General features: G+C 37.4%; 1 protein-coding gene across 15 annotated transcripts in view; it reads right to left on the minus strand.

The window, feature by feature from the left end:
- Positions 1 to 15,600, minus strand: part of MAP2 (microtubule associated protein 2) — a 282,560-nt gene that overhangs the window by 63,578 nt on the left and 203,382 nt on the right. For all 15 annotated transcript variants that reach the window (XM_047871614.1, XM_047871613.1, XM_047871627.1 and 12 more), the window contains one exon: positions 13,248 to 13,532. In XM_047871614.1, the coding sequence (XP_047727570.1) occupies positions 13,248 to 13,509 (262 nt within the window). In that variant the 5' untranslated portion in view covers positions 13,510 to 13,532. The remainder of the gene's footprint in view (positions 1 to 13,247; positions 13,533 to 15,600) is intronic.

Here is a 15,600-nt window from a genome sequence, read left to right on the forward strand (position 1 = left end):
AAATAAGTGTCAAGTCCAAAGTTATATTTGTAATTTGGTCACATTATGATAGGAAAGAGGAAAGACTTCAATAGAATTTTTAATTTCTTCATGACAAAAATTATTCTAGAATAAAGATGACTACTTTTGTATTCTGGATTGATTAATGCATCCCATAGAAAATGTTATTAAATGGGGGCGCCTGGGTGGCTTGGTCGGTTAAGCATCCGACTTCGGCTCAGGTCATGATCTCATGGTCGGTGGGTTCGAGCCCCGCGTCGGGTTCTGTGCTGACCGCTCAGAGCCTGGAGCCTGTTTCAGATTCTGTGTCTCCCTCTCTCTGTGACCCTCCCCCGTTCATGCTCTGTCTCTCTCTGTCTCAAAAATAAATAAACGTTAAAAAAAAATTAAAAAAAAGTAAAGAAAATGTTATTAAATGAATTTCTCTCCATCCACAGATTCAAAAGTTTCATTATGTATAACAAACAAGAACAAGTAATAGTAACTTCAAAGTTTTCTTCAGAAATTTGCAAATAACATACACATTCTACTTTATAAAATACCTCTTAGAGATCTGTTGAAATAAAATTTTACATTGATGATTTTGCTTCAGTGTTATTTACCATGTCAATCTCTATCTCTTCTCTGTGTATTGGTATCATTGTTACAAAGTATACTTCTAGAAATACTTGCAAATTTTGGGTGCCATCTATATCATGCTTAAATCAGCCAAAGACATTGAAGCTTTATATCAGAACGTAAACAACATCTAGAAAGCATAAAGCTGTAACTGATTATGGTAACAGTTCTGGTTGTTCTATTGTAGAAGCCCAGCAGAAAGAGAAAAATAGATTGATTTTGATGGAGTGGCAGAATTGAAAAAAAAAAAAAAGTAAGGACCAGATGTTATCTAGGTGGGTAGGCTGACATCAAGCAAGGGATTTGCATGGGGTTGAGGGGGGGATCCTGACCACATGAGGTAGCTTCAGATGCATACAGACAATCTGAAGAAAACGAAGAAATCGAGATTCAGGTACCAAAGCCAAAGGTGTTCAAGGTAAGTTTTATTTTCTTCATAATTTTGCTTAGGGCAGGCCCCAGGTAGGCAGATGCTACCGTAACTATAAGCTGTACTATGTTTAAAAACAGAGAGTTTCATTTGGCATGAAAACCACAATCCCATGTAAGGGATAGATGGGGTTACTTCATGCTAAGGTAAATCAGATTTCATAAACCTTCATTTCATTTCATAGCAGTAAAATCCAATTTACTATAAAAAACATATGAAAAGGTATATTATTTTCTTCCTGAGATCTAAGAAAAATTTGTGTATCAGGACTTGTAGCTTTTATTTTTTCAAAATGAAATTATAATTTTGTTATTTCGTACACGGTAGATCACAAACAGGTTGCCCAATTCCTGGTTCTAAGAAGAAGCCTGAAAATATTTCTGGTTCATTTCTATTTCCCTTGAAAGTTTACCAAGACTTTCTTCCCAACTTTTAGAGATATCCTCTACCCCTCAATAATGTTTTATTTGGGTTTATTTTGGGGTTTTGTTTTCCTGAAGAAAAGTTTGCTATAAAAGGAAAAACTTTCATGAAATCAGGGAACTTTGTTATTTCTGCTCTTTTTTTGTTTTTTGGCTAATTCCGACATGCAACATGAAATGCAGAGGCATGAATAACGTGGTCTGATAGGAAAAAGGTAATCAAAAGCTATAGGAAGAGAAGTATGGTCTTAATGCAACCATATGAATTAAAGCATCAAACTTAAAATTTTATAGGATAAAATAAAGGAACCACCTCAATATTTTAATCAAATAGATTTTCCAAAATATTTTCTAAAAGGCATATGTGGTAATTTTCACTTCTCTACAGACCAGGTGAAGAAAAATACTTTGTATTTATATAGTTTTTTCATATCCAATTGCATCACAGAGCATAAGGCAGAGGTGAAACTCAGCATTATTTGGGGCACAGGAGACTCAAGCATTTCCAATTAGAATTAAAGAAATGCTCATCATTTTAAAAATTTACTTTAAAAAGTTAAACATAATTTGGGAAGTTTATAATTTTTCACACTAAAAAAAAAAAAACCCAAAAAACAAATTCAATCTCATCTGGTGAATCCAGTCCTAAAATATTAAATTATCAGTGAGGGTAGCTTCAATTTACTCCTCCTTAAACAATGAAATCCAACTAGAAAGGAAATCTGTGTCACCAAAACATCCAAGTTCTTGAGAGTATTTAAAAAAATTTATTTTAATGTTTATTTACTTTTGAGAGAGAGAAAGAGAGAGAGAAAGAGAGAGAGAGAGAGAACGTGAGTGGGGGAGAGGCAGAGAAACAGGGAAACACAGATTCTGAAGCGGGCTCCAGGCTCTGAGCTGTCAGTACAGAGCCCTATGTGGGGCTCGAACCCATGAACCATGAGATCATAACCTGAGTTGAAGTCAGATGCTTAACCGACTGAGCCACCCAGGCACCCCATCTTGAGCAGTATTTTTAATGCTTCATTCAGATCATGTGTTAAGTTCGGTGTGGTCCACAGGGCATTTCAAGCAGTATAATTTTCACAGGCTGGATGGCAGATATGTCATGAGGACAGGGATCACAGGGATCATTATTACCCCAAATACATGAACTTCCCCTCCTAAAATGTGACTTTTTAGGAGAGTAGAATCTATATTTGCTTCAAACTCAGTTCTTTGTTTTCTGATTGAAATCAAGACTTTTAAGAATTGGGTGAGAACTGATCTGGAGGAATATCTTCCATGCTTTGTCACCTAGGTCAAGCTTTTTTTTTGGGGGGGGGGGGAAGCAGTTTTCCCTAGGTTAGCATTTTTGTTCTGGTAAAACTTTGAGTAAAGCAGATTTATCCCAATCTTTCCAATGCTTTAGGCACAAATCTCTAGTTTCTAAGCTGATGAGGAAAAACAATAAACAATTTTTTAAGAAAGAGAAAATGTACATAGGCTTTAAGATAAAGGATAGCAACATGCAAAATGCAAAAAGTATCTAAAATTTCATTTTTAAAATTGCTTATAAAAGCAATAGTAAATGATGATGATGATTTTCTCTTATGGAGAAGAAAAACAGTCTTATAAATGCTAAAATACTTAATGATTAGAATCAGAAAACACAAATGGGAGCATCTTTCATTTTAGTATACCAAAAAGGAAAAAAAAATGGGTTACAAAAAAATCTTATCATTTTTTAAAATAATGAAACTAAAGAAGCATATCCAATTGAAATCAAAACATTTTCCCTAAAGTTAACAAATAAATATCCCTGTTATTCAGTAGAGAAATGCTGTTTATTACCGAAGAACTTATCTTTGCAAATCATTTTACAGACTCAACGATGAAGTAGAGAGAAAAAGGACATTGGTGATACTTTTATTCAGGCTGACCTTCAAAAATAAGATTCATCTCTCCAAGACAAAACTGGTCTATTCCTTTAAAGAAGGATAATTAAATCTATGACTTAGAATATTCATTTGCTTTAAGATTCAGATTGTCCATTTGTCAGAAATGAAACTAATATGAGCTCCTGACCTAGAACAGTGAGGCGATCCTTACACATTACACCAGAGGATCAACAGGGATAAGAACTGTAAAGCTGTTTGCAGGATATTTCAGTGCCTTTCAAGTGGAGCCAACTGTTATATCGGGCTCAATTTTGCAGGAAGAGCATGAGAATTTATTTACTGTCCATGTGTTTCTTAGCTGCTATAGATGTCTCTTAGGTCATTTACCCTGAGTTTCCATACTCTTTCCAGTTCATTAATTTTTACAATCAAGAAAATATTTCTAATCAGGTGTCATACTGCTACCTTAATTAGGTCAAAGGTATATTTTCTTTACTCCAAACTTACACTCTCATTTTTAGACCATGCCATCTTCCGCTATATCCTTTCTTGACTTTCTTTTCACTACAGTATTTCTGAGTTCCTACTTAATTCCTTTCTGTTCCAGCCAACAGTTCGATAGTCCTCACTTTGATTCTAGCTTCCTCTCTCAGTTTCTCCTTTTGCTTCTTTATATCCAGCATTTCTCTCAATACAATCATTCTCTCAAGTGCGTTGCTCATACTGTGAAATAATTTTTGGAGCCCTGTTCTGCTTATGAGATTCCTGATCTCAAAACCTAATATGGATATGAACTCTTTCTCTTCTTTACATCAATTCAAAAATATTTATTAGTACTTACTATAGGAAACAATCATTGCATCACGTACTGAAAGGGACGTGAAATGATGAATGAAGCACAGCTTCTACCTCGAAACACTAACAACCTAGGGCTGGAGATTAAAACAGGTAAGAAGGCCAGTAACATGATCCATATGATGAGTGCTATTAGCAAGATACGAACATGTTACATGCAGGTGTTCAGAAGAAGATTCCTTGGAAAGAATAAAATCAACATCAGTTCTGGATCTTTGACCGTGGACTCTGAGAACCTCTCCTGTGGGATATGCACCTTTTCAAAACATTTTGCCATCACTGGTTCAATGCAGAACATGAATAAAACCACCGATTAGTCGGGCAAATGTAACTTGTTTTGCAAAAGAGAAGGTTGTTAGTTCACTCAGGGGAGTTGACCCTTCATGCTGGAGTCACTTATGGAAGAATCAGAGATGCTCATATCCCAACACTGTCTCGATCTGTCTTTCCAAATAAAAAATTTGGACAGAAAATCTTGAATCTAACTTTCAGGCTGCTGAAGCTGAATCATACTATTAAAGATGATTTTTCTCTGAATCTTGATTCCTCTGTTATTACTCATTTTGCCTGACGTCTTAAGGTTTGAACTTTTGAAATAAGTTGTAGAAACAGACATTTTGTTCTCATTTTTGTGTTCTAATAACCACCTAGCATTTGCATATTTATTAAAAGTTGCAATGAGAGCCTAAGACATATGTCATCAGTTTGGCTGGGTTTTGAATTGTATTTTCTATGAGTGTTGCCGAATGGTGACTCATTCTGTGAGATGAGCCGCACCGTGAGCAGGCAGCAAGCGGCTCAGTGTCCTTTTCCCCTCAGGACTCACGATGCCAAGTCAGATCATGCTTTCACTATCAGATCTGCAAGGCAGCACCAGTTGTTCTGTTCATCTGCTCCTGAAATGAATTTCCAGACTCCCCTGACAGTCAAAGCACGTGCTTTATGTAATGTGCTAAGGAGCAGTGAAGTGTGAGGGAATGAGAGGAAAAGGCTTGGTACCCTGAAGCAGAAAGAGTCGCAAGGGGAGGAAGGACAGGAGGAGCGATGACCGATGACCGTGAGATACTCCCTGGTCTACTAACCGCTTAGCAACAATAACATCAAAACCAGAGCCAGCCCTTGAGGTGGTATTTGGTATATAGGGACAGATATTTTTCTCAGGCACATACAAGCAATATAGTTAATTTGTATATAAGTTACACTTAAAAAATACATTGTTGATCAATGATTAATATATTCTCAAGATATCAGAGGAATTTATTTGTCGCAAATTACTATTAAAGTTGTTCTCTTATCTTTTTTTGTGAGGAGAGAATTCTTTTTTCTTTTTAATGTTTATTTATTTTTGAGAGAGAGAGAACACAAGTGGGGGAGGAGCAGAGAGAGAGGGAGATATAGAATCTGAAGCAGGCTCCAGGCTCTGAGCTGTAGCACAGAGCCTGACACGGGGTTCGAACCCATAAACTGTGAGATCGTGACCTGAGCCGAAGTTGGGTGCTTAACCAACTGAGCCACTCAGGCGCCCCTTGTGAGGTCAGAATTCTTAGTAATAGAACAAGAGACAGTCCAGTTGAGCATCTGACTCTTGATTTCAGCTTAGGTCATTATCTTATGGTCCGTGAGTTCAAACCCTGCATCAGGCTTTGCACTAACAGCACGCAGCCTGCTTGGGATTCTCTATCTCTCCCTCTCTCTGCCCCTCCCCCATCAAAGTAAATAAATAAAAAAAAAAAAAGAAATGGAACAAGAGACAGATAAAGGCTGTGCATAAGGCTAATCAAAACAAAGGCTTACATTGTCCAAAAATAAATCCAGGAAGACTTGCCTCCATGACTGATTATTTTCATCTGCTCACTGCAAATGGATTTTATGGGGCATGTAGAATTCTTCCTAAGTGGAAATTTTAAAAACCTCAAAAATACCTTAAAAAAATATGATGACAAAACGTGATAGCAAATTAGAGAGGAGGAAATGTGGTAATGTCTTGGAAAATACAGGATCAGGGGAGAGGGTCAAGTAAGAAAATACAGTGATAATTAAATTATATTTACATTTTAAAAAAAGCCAGACAGAATAATTTTACAAGTAGGTCTTAATTTTTCTTAGCTCAAATCTGTTGCAGTCATTAAGGTTCAAATTCAACAAAATAATTTTTCAGTGTCAGTGCCCAAAGAGAATGATAAACAATATTTTTCTTTAGTGACTGGGATTGTGGTTCTGACATTTAGTATAAAACAAGATGTAAAAAGAAATGGGACTAATTTTCACCAAGTGCATGGGAGGCATTTTGTGGAAGAATATACATGGGAGTAAATGTGTATGCAAATTAATATTAGTTTTCAAATCTCTTATTTATATTGTGTTAGAGCCTTGCTCCTCACAACTGGAAATGTTTGTAGGCAATTAAAATTCCAAGGAACAAAATCATATTTTAATTTGTTACATCACTGGGTTTAATTAAAATAAGTCTAGAGAAATCATGGTTTCCTTATATTTTGATTCAGAATTACTGACTTAAGACAATCTCATTCTACTTTAAGACTTCAGCTGAAGAGCAAAGAGAGATGTGAAGTCAATTTTTACAGGAAGAACCACCCCTAACTGCGCATTTAAGTAAACAACGTTATCTGGTGCCTGTCTTTTCCTCCACTTTGTGCAAACATTTTAAGCTCTAGCTATCAATATCTATATACAAGCTCATATCTTACCAAGAGTAGGAGATACAGTTCATTGTTATAACGTCCATGTAAGCAAGCTCTCCATCAGGTTCAGACCCTTCTATTTACCAACAAGACAAGCCACATTTTATGATTGAAGTTAATGCCCAAATCTGCCTCAAATGGTATAGAGACCACATAAGGACAAAGCAAACATGACAAATACAAACCTTGTGGAATTGCCTTTCTTTTTTTTTTCAATCAATCCTGTCTTTCTTACTCTTTCCAGCCCCAGATGCCTAACCATTCAAAGGAAACCACGGACGAGATCCCCATTTTGTGTACTCATCTATCGGCGCCTCCAGGCCCAGACGCTTCGCAGTGAGGCCCTGGTGCTTTTCTGCAGATCCAGCCTTGAATGCTAAATAACTGTGCTCTGCACACTCCTCTCTCTGCACAGCTCAGGGAAATGGCAGCTAGAGCAATGAGTGGTTGCCGTGGCAACAAGGAAAATCTGCAACCTCTTGTATTGTTAGGCCAGCGTGTTTACTTGCCTTGTGGGGTGGTGCAGATGGCTTTAGTCGTCTCACGAGAGACATGGTTCTGTACTTTTTTTGGCCCTGCGTACATTAATAAAATATCATATACAATATGCCATATTTTAAATGGGATGGTGACTCCTGCCAGTAAGTCTCAAATCTAGGAATGGAGGCAGGAAAAATGAGAGAGGTAAGAAAAAGGCAGGTTCACATTTCCTAAGATGAAAAAGGGAAAGAGAAGCTTAAAGGTATATTCAACTTTTTGCATGTGAATGATGACAAACTTTTCCTCCATTATGTATTTTTAAGCCTTCAGCTTCTAATTCCAGCAACAATAAACTTGCGTATCTCAGTATGTTGATCACCTGGCTGTCTAAGCTCTGGGGAGGTTAAAGTGCAGGTCAAGGCTTTCAAAGGCACAGCTCCATTGGTAAGCTCTGAAAAAGCAATAGTGTGTCACCTGGAACAGCTTTTACAGATCTCACGGCCGCAGCAGGAAGGAGACCTGAATAGGATCCCCAGGATGTTGGGAAAACAAAGCAGCTCTGGAGAACTGGAATGGGGGTAACTGGAGAAATGTCCTTTAATCTTTAAATTTACTCCAAGAGATGGCTGATACCGACTTTTGATGATCACAAAGGCCTTTACCCCCTGACTGGTCTTTCTTACTTGTGTTGAAAGCATTGCACCTTAGGGGAGTCAAAATCATGAAAGCATGATTTTTTTTTTTTACGTTTATTTATTTGTTTTGAGAGAGAGAGAATCCCAAGCGGGCTCCGCACTGCCAGAGCAAAGCCCCATGCAGGGCTCGAACTCACAAATGATGAGTTCATGACCTGAGCTAAAATCAAGAGTCGGATGCTTAACAGACTGAACTACCCAGGTGCTCCACAAAAGCATGATTTTAAATACTTCAATGTTGTGGCATCTATAAACTTCTGAGAATTGCCCCCTTTCTTGCTCCATTCATGCTAAAATCAAGACTAAAGTTAGGATGTTCTGTCATGCTGAAAGGTACAGGGATGTGGCTGTTCTGTAATAGAAGAAGGCTATAATTGGTAACAGCTGCAGCTGGCCGTGCTGCTCTGAATCTGGCAGAGTGGGGTGTGGGAAGCGCACAGGTCTATGCAGCTGGAGACCTGCAGTCTGGCTGTGGTCATGGGATCTCAGATGGGTGACTACAACAGTAAAGAGGAGGACTGAAAGGTGGTCTTACCTGTCTCTTCCAGTGATCTTGATATGAATGCTAATATGATAAGAAAGATAAGAAACTTAAAGATACGGCTCTTAGGGGCGCCTGAGTGGCTCAGTCAGTTAAGCATCTGACTTTTGGTTTCGGCTCAGGTCATGATCTCATGGTTCGTGGGTTCAAGCCCCACATTGGGCTCTGTATTGATGGTGTGGAGCCTGCCTGAGGTTCTCTCTCTCTCCCTCTCTCTTTCTGCCCCTCCCCTGCTCATACTCGCTTGCTTGCTCTCTCTCTCTCTCTCTCTCAATAAATAAATAAATAAATAAATAAACTTAACAAAAAAATTTTTTTTCTAAATAAAAAAAGATGCGGCTACTAATTTTCAGTCAGGATTGGAACTCTAGGGGTACCAAATGCAGTCCTCTTGCTTTCTTCAATAAAGATGAGGCAGAAAAGAGAGGAAAGGTTTATTACAAGCCTTTTATGATTCATGCTTTGGAAGATGATTTAAAATGACTGTTTTAAAACAAACAAAAAGCAGAAAGAGACTCCTAAATAAAGAGAATTAACCGATAGTTGCCAGAGGAAATGGGGTGAGGGGGCAGGGCAAGATGAGCATGGAGAGGAAGGTACAGGCTTCCAGTTATGGAATGAGTAGGTCATGGGGCTAAAAGGTACAGCATAGGGAATACAGTCAGTGGTACTGTAATAGTGTTGTATGGTGACAGATGGCAGCTATATTTGTGGGGAGTGTATCATAATGTGTAGAGAAGTTGAATCACTATGTTGTATACCTGAAACTAAAGTAACTTTATGTGTCAACTATATTTCAATAAAAACATAAATTTAAAAAAATGATGGTTTTAGTTTCATTATAATAGCAGCTCTCCTAAATGACTAGATTCTCAATGGTTTCTCCTTTTGTGGGGCGGGGGGGGGGGGAACTTTTATGTCATGGCTTCTAAAAAGGTTACTTTAGTGAATAAATACAGGAATAATCCTTAGAGTAATTAAAAGTTATGATACAATAAGCGAGTAAATCCATCTACTTTTCTATGGATTAGCTTTCAATTGTAAGAAAAGAGCCAAGATCTAGAAGAATAATCTGTAAAAAAAATATAAAATTTAAAATATTATTGCCTTCTAGAATTCCCTTCTCCCCCTTTCCCAGCCTCAGCACATAAGATCAAAGATAAGCTGACTATTGGTTTGCACATCTAAAAATTAAGAGTTATTATGGCCCAGAAATGAAGGTGAACATTGAAAAGCATAGGTAAGAGAGAATGAGGTAAGATCTCTGGTTCAAGTAAGCCCACCTGATGACAAAAGGAAGGAAGAAAGTGATGCAGTGATGGCGTTTCATTTATTATGGGATCTTGTTTTTAGAGAAGAATAAAAATAAACAACCTTGAGGAAAAATTTGTTTCTAAAAATTAAGAGAGGACTATAGCAAAGAAGGAAAGAAGAAAGATCTCTGGATTCAACCACTAGTGACTTGGACACCACAACATGTAGCTGAAGACCTGATGTTCCTAGGAAATGTGTCATGTTAAAAGTGCCCGGAGAAGTATCTTTTGTAAGGGAAAAATGCAATATACTGATATGTGAATATACATGTGAATGATACATGTGAATATACATGTATACATGAATATACATTCATATACATGTGAATGATAAAAGAGGAGGCCAGAATATAGCTCCTCTGGTCCTCTTTAATCACCTTGAAATACAAGGCCAGCTCACTTTAGTGATGCCTATTATCAATGGTTAGCATTTCTAAAGACTATCTTTGAGATTTAAGGACACTTCTTTTTATTGGGAATGATCTTTGTTTGTGAAACAGTTATATATAAACCATCAATAATAAAATGCATTATTTTATTAAGCAAAAGTTTGGAGAAAAATCTAACTGCACATTGAATTATCACTAGAACATCTTCTGTATCTCACATTTTTCCTTTCCCACAACTTTCTACATATGGATATTTTATGGACTTAAAAATGGTCTGTTATTTCTGGAGGGAGTTTAACTTAAGAAACATCATAGTTTGGATTGCACACTTCACTCTGGTGACCCACAACTGGCTGCTTACAACTTTTTTTCACTATGAACATACATACAGAACTTTCAGAATCAGTTTCTCAAAGGCAGTACAAGATTCGTGTGATATATGTTTAGATGAATTCAAAATTAACTCTGGATGGTCCTGAACCATAAATTAAAAGAAACATCTGTTAATCTCTTTTTAATTTATATTATTTTCTCAAAGAAGCTGGCAAGGACATACTGACCTTGCAAAGAGATTTTTCTGATGCTCTTAAATATTTAATTAAGACCACTGAAAAAATGGAATAGTAAGTGATATTGGTTCTTCCTTGACCAAACACGCTACAGGGATTTTTTTCCTTAGTATATTTCAAGCCGCTCTCATCATCAGTAAGATTCAACTGGTGAGAGCCCAAGAGACAAAGCAAGACTTTCAAGAGTTTTCATTCACCATTAATTTAAGTAGGACTTTCTTTCTTCTTTTGCATTCATTCACTCACTCATTCAACATACATTTAGTGAGTCCTTGAAGTGTAATGTCAGGTGTTGCAAGATATGACGATGAGAAAAATGTTGGTCTATCACATGATCTATTGCTTTCCCCACAACAATTTTGCTCCTCATGTCCTCGTCTCTTCATGCTTCAGTTTCTTCAAAATGTTCCTAGTTAGTGCTCCTGACACTCAGGTCCTGCCCTGTTCAAGTTGTATTATACTCAACTTTAGAAAAATATTCCTTGATCAAGAGTGCCCTATCGTCCATATTGACACCACTACTACCACCACCAATAATACTAATGGTAATTAATAGATACTATTTCTTGATTCATTGACTTTGTACACTTTACTATCTCATTTAATCCTCATTGTGGCCACGAAAGGCAAAAATAACATTTTTACTTCTCTTGTATCCACAATTCCTTACTAATGGGGCATATGTGTCTGTTGAGCACTGTGCAGCTGCTCAAATACTTAAATTAGATTGGACACTGCCACTCTCTTCTCCTGTTCCACATGACTTTCTGCAGGGTACTTGCTTCTTATTACAGCCGAAAACCTGACTTCACAAAGATAAATCTTGAAAAGGATTTTATATTTATATTTTATACTGTAATTGAATGTTGAAACTGTGGACTATCTTGAGGTCATGTAGTGCTTAACAGATGTTGAGTATCTCTGTGTTTCCTTTGAGCATTTAAAATATTCTGCCACACCCCTGAGTTTGCTGCGACTTATCAAGATGCTTCTGTAGGCAATTTGGGAACTTTGGTCCCAAGTAATAATGATCTTTCTTCAACTTTGCCTTTCTATACTGCTCATTTGGCACACAATACATTGTGTTTTGCATTTGAATTGTGTGCACAGGCCTCATATCTGCTACTGTATCCTCTGCTCTGTGAAGTTCAGAGACCACTCCTTGCAAGTGCCCTGGCACAGAAGCTAATATACCTTGCATATAGAAAATGCTCAACAGTAGTTTATCAAATGAGTGGATTAAAAAAATTACAGCACGTCCTTATGTAATTTCTCTTCAGTTATTTGAGAAGCCTTTAATATTACCCCCGTTAATTTTAAGTATATTTTTTGAACAAAGTGTACAGTTGATAAGTGCAGAAAATCAGTCTTTGAATAAGCAAGGGATGACTCTGAAGGAGGCATTACCTTTCTTATTACTTATAGTTTACCTACTCTTTTTGGAGTAGCATGTCAGCAAGTTATTGTGTACAAACACATTAAATTCTTATGACAGAAAAAACGGAAAGTAATGGTGAAGAATATAGTGAAAGCAAGTGTTTCTCTATGCTGTTAATGCTTTATAATGACTACACCATCAAGGAAGCTATTATCAATGAGAGTAAAGAGGACTATTGGTAGAAATTGCACTTTGAAAGGAAGTACTTAGGAGTAAACCAAATTAAGTTCTCCTTCAAGCATCTGTAATATTAGTTCTTCAAAAGCTCTCTGAGGAAGTATGAAATGGTTCCCATGTATGTGTTTCCTTCCCTTCCCTCCCCTCCCCTCCCTTCCCTATTCTCTCTCTCTCTCTCTTTTTATTTTAAGATTTTATTTTTTTAAAGTAATATCTATACTTAACTTGGGCCTTGAACTCACAACCCCAAGATCAAGAATCGCACGTTCCACCAACTGAGCCAGCCAGGCGCCCCAATCTCTCTGTCTCTTTTTTTTTTTTACAGGCTGGGAGATAGGCTCTATATGGCTTTCTGACCTAAAATGTACATATGCTTCTAATCAGTCAATCAGATTTAGGTCCAATATCATTCAAAGCATTTGTGAAGTTTTCTTTCAATGAGTTAAAAAGACTGAGAGTTAACTAGGAAAAGCACACACACACTGAGCCATCTGTCCATTAAAGTTAAAGTGGTAAATCTAAATAGGGAGATGAGATTAAGAATACAACTAATTTGGGGGAATGTTAGGCTCCTCCTCAAGATTTTTCTTTTCTCTTGGTGTCTATTTTCCCTGACGGACTGGAATTTTAGACCTTGTGCTGGTGAAAGAAGGTCATCATGGTAAATTAATTCAGTTTCAGACTAAACAGACTTCAAAGCACAAAGCCAGCACTGGTGACAGAGGAGCCCTTGGTTACCTGCTGTTTCTCTGTCAGCTGAGGTCAGCTCTCCATTGATGCCATTCTCTTTGGTATCTGAATAGGTGCTCTGTGACCCATGTTCTCCAAAGGCGCCCTCTTCATCCTCCCTGTATGGGAATCCATTGGCGCTTCTGACAAGTCCTTCCCCTGCCCCGCCTTGGTCCTTAATCTCAGGTGGATGTGGATGTGCAGATGCTTCTGTTAGTTGAGCTGAGGTCCAGTGAGGCGCCTTTGCTTCATCTTTCCGATCATCTGCCATTCTTCTACACCTTGTAACCTCTTCTGGGATTGGAATAAAAACAATAGCGGCCATCACTGTGGGGAACTACGATCTAATATTACTAAGATAGGGCACACTTATAGCAAACTCAATAGTTAGCTATGGTCAAAAAAACATGCTCAATAATCGACTGTTACTATCAAGAAAACAGCTGTTGTTAATACCTTCGTTTTTACAGATCTCTTCTGGCATATCAATTCTTTTAATACAGGATCACCATTAATTTACATATATATTTTTTACACTAGTATTTGGCATTTAAGGAGATATCTAACTTTCATTGATACATGATATTGACTATACAGTAGAGTCAAGGAATCCTTCAGGATAGGGAAAATTTGTAGTATGAGAAAATAGGGTAGAAGTATGTGAGAAAACAAATGGCTGAGGGGGAAATGATGAATTGGGGGAAACTACTCCAAGTACTCTTTTAAAAGCAATTCTCAGGGATGCCTGGGTGCCTCAGTTGGTTAAGCATCCAACTTTGGCTCAGGTCATGATCTCACAGTTTGTGAGTTGGAGCCCCAAGTCGGCCTCTGCACTGACAGCTCAGAGCCCGGAGCCTGTTTCAGATTTTGTGTCACCCTCTCTCTCTGCCCCTCCCCCCACTCATGTTCTGTCTCTCTCTCTCTCTCGAAAATAAACATTTAAAAAAAATTTTAAAAATATTTAAAAACACAATTCTCCCTGAACCCTAGAAAAGACAATGGCTAACACATTAGTCTTTTTTAAAAAAAATTTTAATTTTTATTTATTTTTGAGAGAGACAGAGAGAGAGAGAGAGAGAGAGTGAGCGAACACAAGTTGGGGAGGGGCAGAGAGATAGGGAAACAGAATGTGAAGCCGGCTCCAGGCTCTGAGCTATCAGCATAGAGCCTGATGCAGGGCTTGAACCCATGACAGTGAGATCATGACCTGAGCTGAAGTCGGATGCTTAACCGACTGAGCCACACAGGTGCTCCCACATTAGCTTTTTCCATTTCAAAGGTGTTCAATTCAAACCAGAGGTGGATATGTTTTCTTGGATACTGTATATTAAAAGAGAGTTTTGACTTAGTTTCTCTGCAAATTTTCCTAAACCCTATCTCTGGATTAAGAGTATACATAGATATACTAAGATTTTGTCTTAGTATATCTTACATAGAGAAAAGATTAAAAAAAATACAGTATTAGACCTACATCCTACCTTATAATGTTATTTCACAAATGAGTCAAATCAGATCTGGAAAAGTTAAATTACTGACATGTATCAGTAACTGTGAATTATAGTAAAGTTTGAAAAAGTCATGGAGTAGGTGTTTTGTACACATTAAGTCAGTGACAGACATTGCATGGCCTTCACTTACACACTGATGTCACTAGGTTTAGACATGTAGTTGATAAGAGATGATTCATTACTCACTTCTAGAAAGCTGTTGCCAGCAATGTGGTCTTATTCATGGCCTACTGTTCCCAGACTGAGGATAGAGACATAGGCCATGACTGTCTCTGATGGAAACTAAGAACACTTTCCCATTTTCTTTTTCTTTCCTTTTTTTTTTTTTACTTTCCTGTTTTCAAAACAGTAACTCAAGTAAAAACATCCAAACAAGCAAACAAAATTGTATTAAAACAAATCTTCCTGTTACTAAGCTCTGTTTAGAGACATCACAAGTAAACTAAGTTGTAAAGAAAGTAAGCTTTCCCACCAAATTCCTAACAAGCATTTGTCTTTTTTTCCCCCCAAATTTCAATGTGTTCTTCAGGTTCTCATTCTAGTTTTCTATTCATAGCTGGAAGAGCTAGATGAGTTAACTCATTTAAACTAATTTGACTACAATACCAAACCTACCCCTAACTGCTTCCCATAAGGGTTCTATTTATTATCCTTAAGAACATATTTAAAAAGTGATATGAATTTAGCTTTCAAAGCATTGATTGAAGGGCTTGTGAATAAACCAAGGAGCATCCCTATATCACCGACAATGTGTAAAGAACTTTATCCCCAGAAGTGTCTCTTCATCTGTAAAGCGAGGACAATGATGCCTAGTTTATTATTGTAAAGTTTGAACAGAAAAATATACAGGGCAG

This window comes from Prionailurus viverrinus, chromosome C1 (assembly GCF_022837055.1).
Source record: "Prionailurus viverrinus isolate Anna chromosome C1, UM_Priviv_1.0, whole genome shotgun sequence".
Lineage (NCBI taxonomy): Eukaryota > Metazoa > Chordata > Mammalia > Carnivora > Felidae > Prionailurus > Prionailurus viverrinus.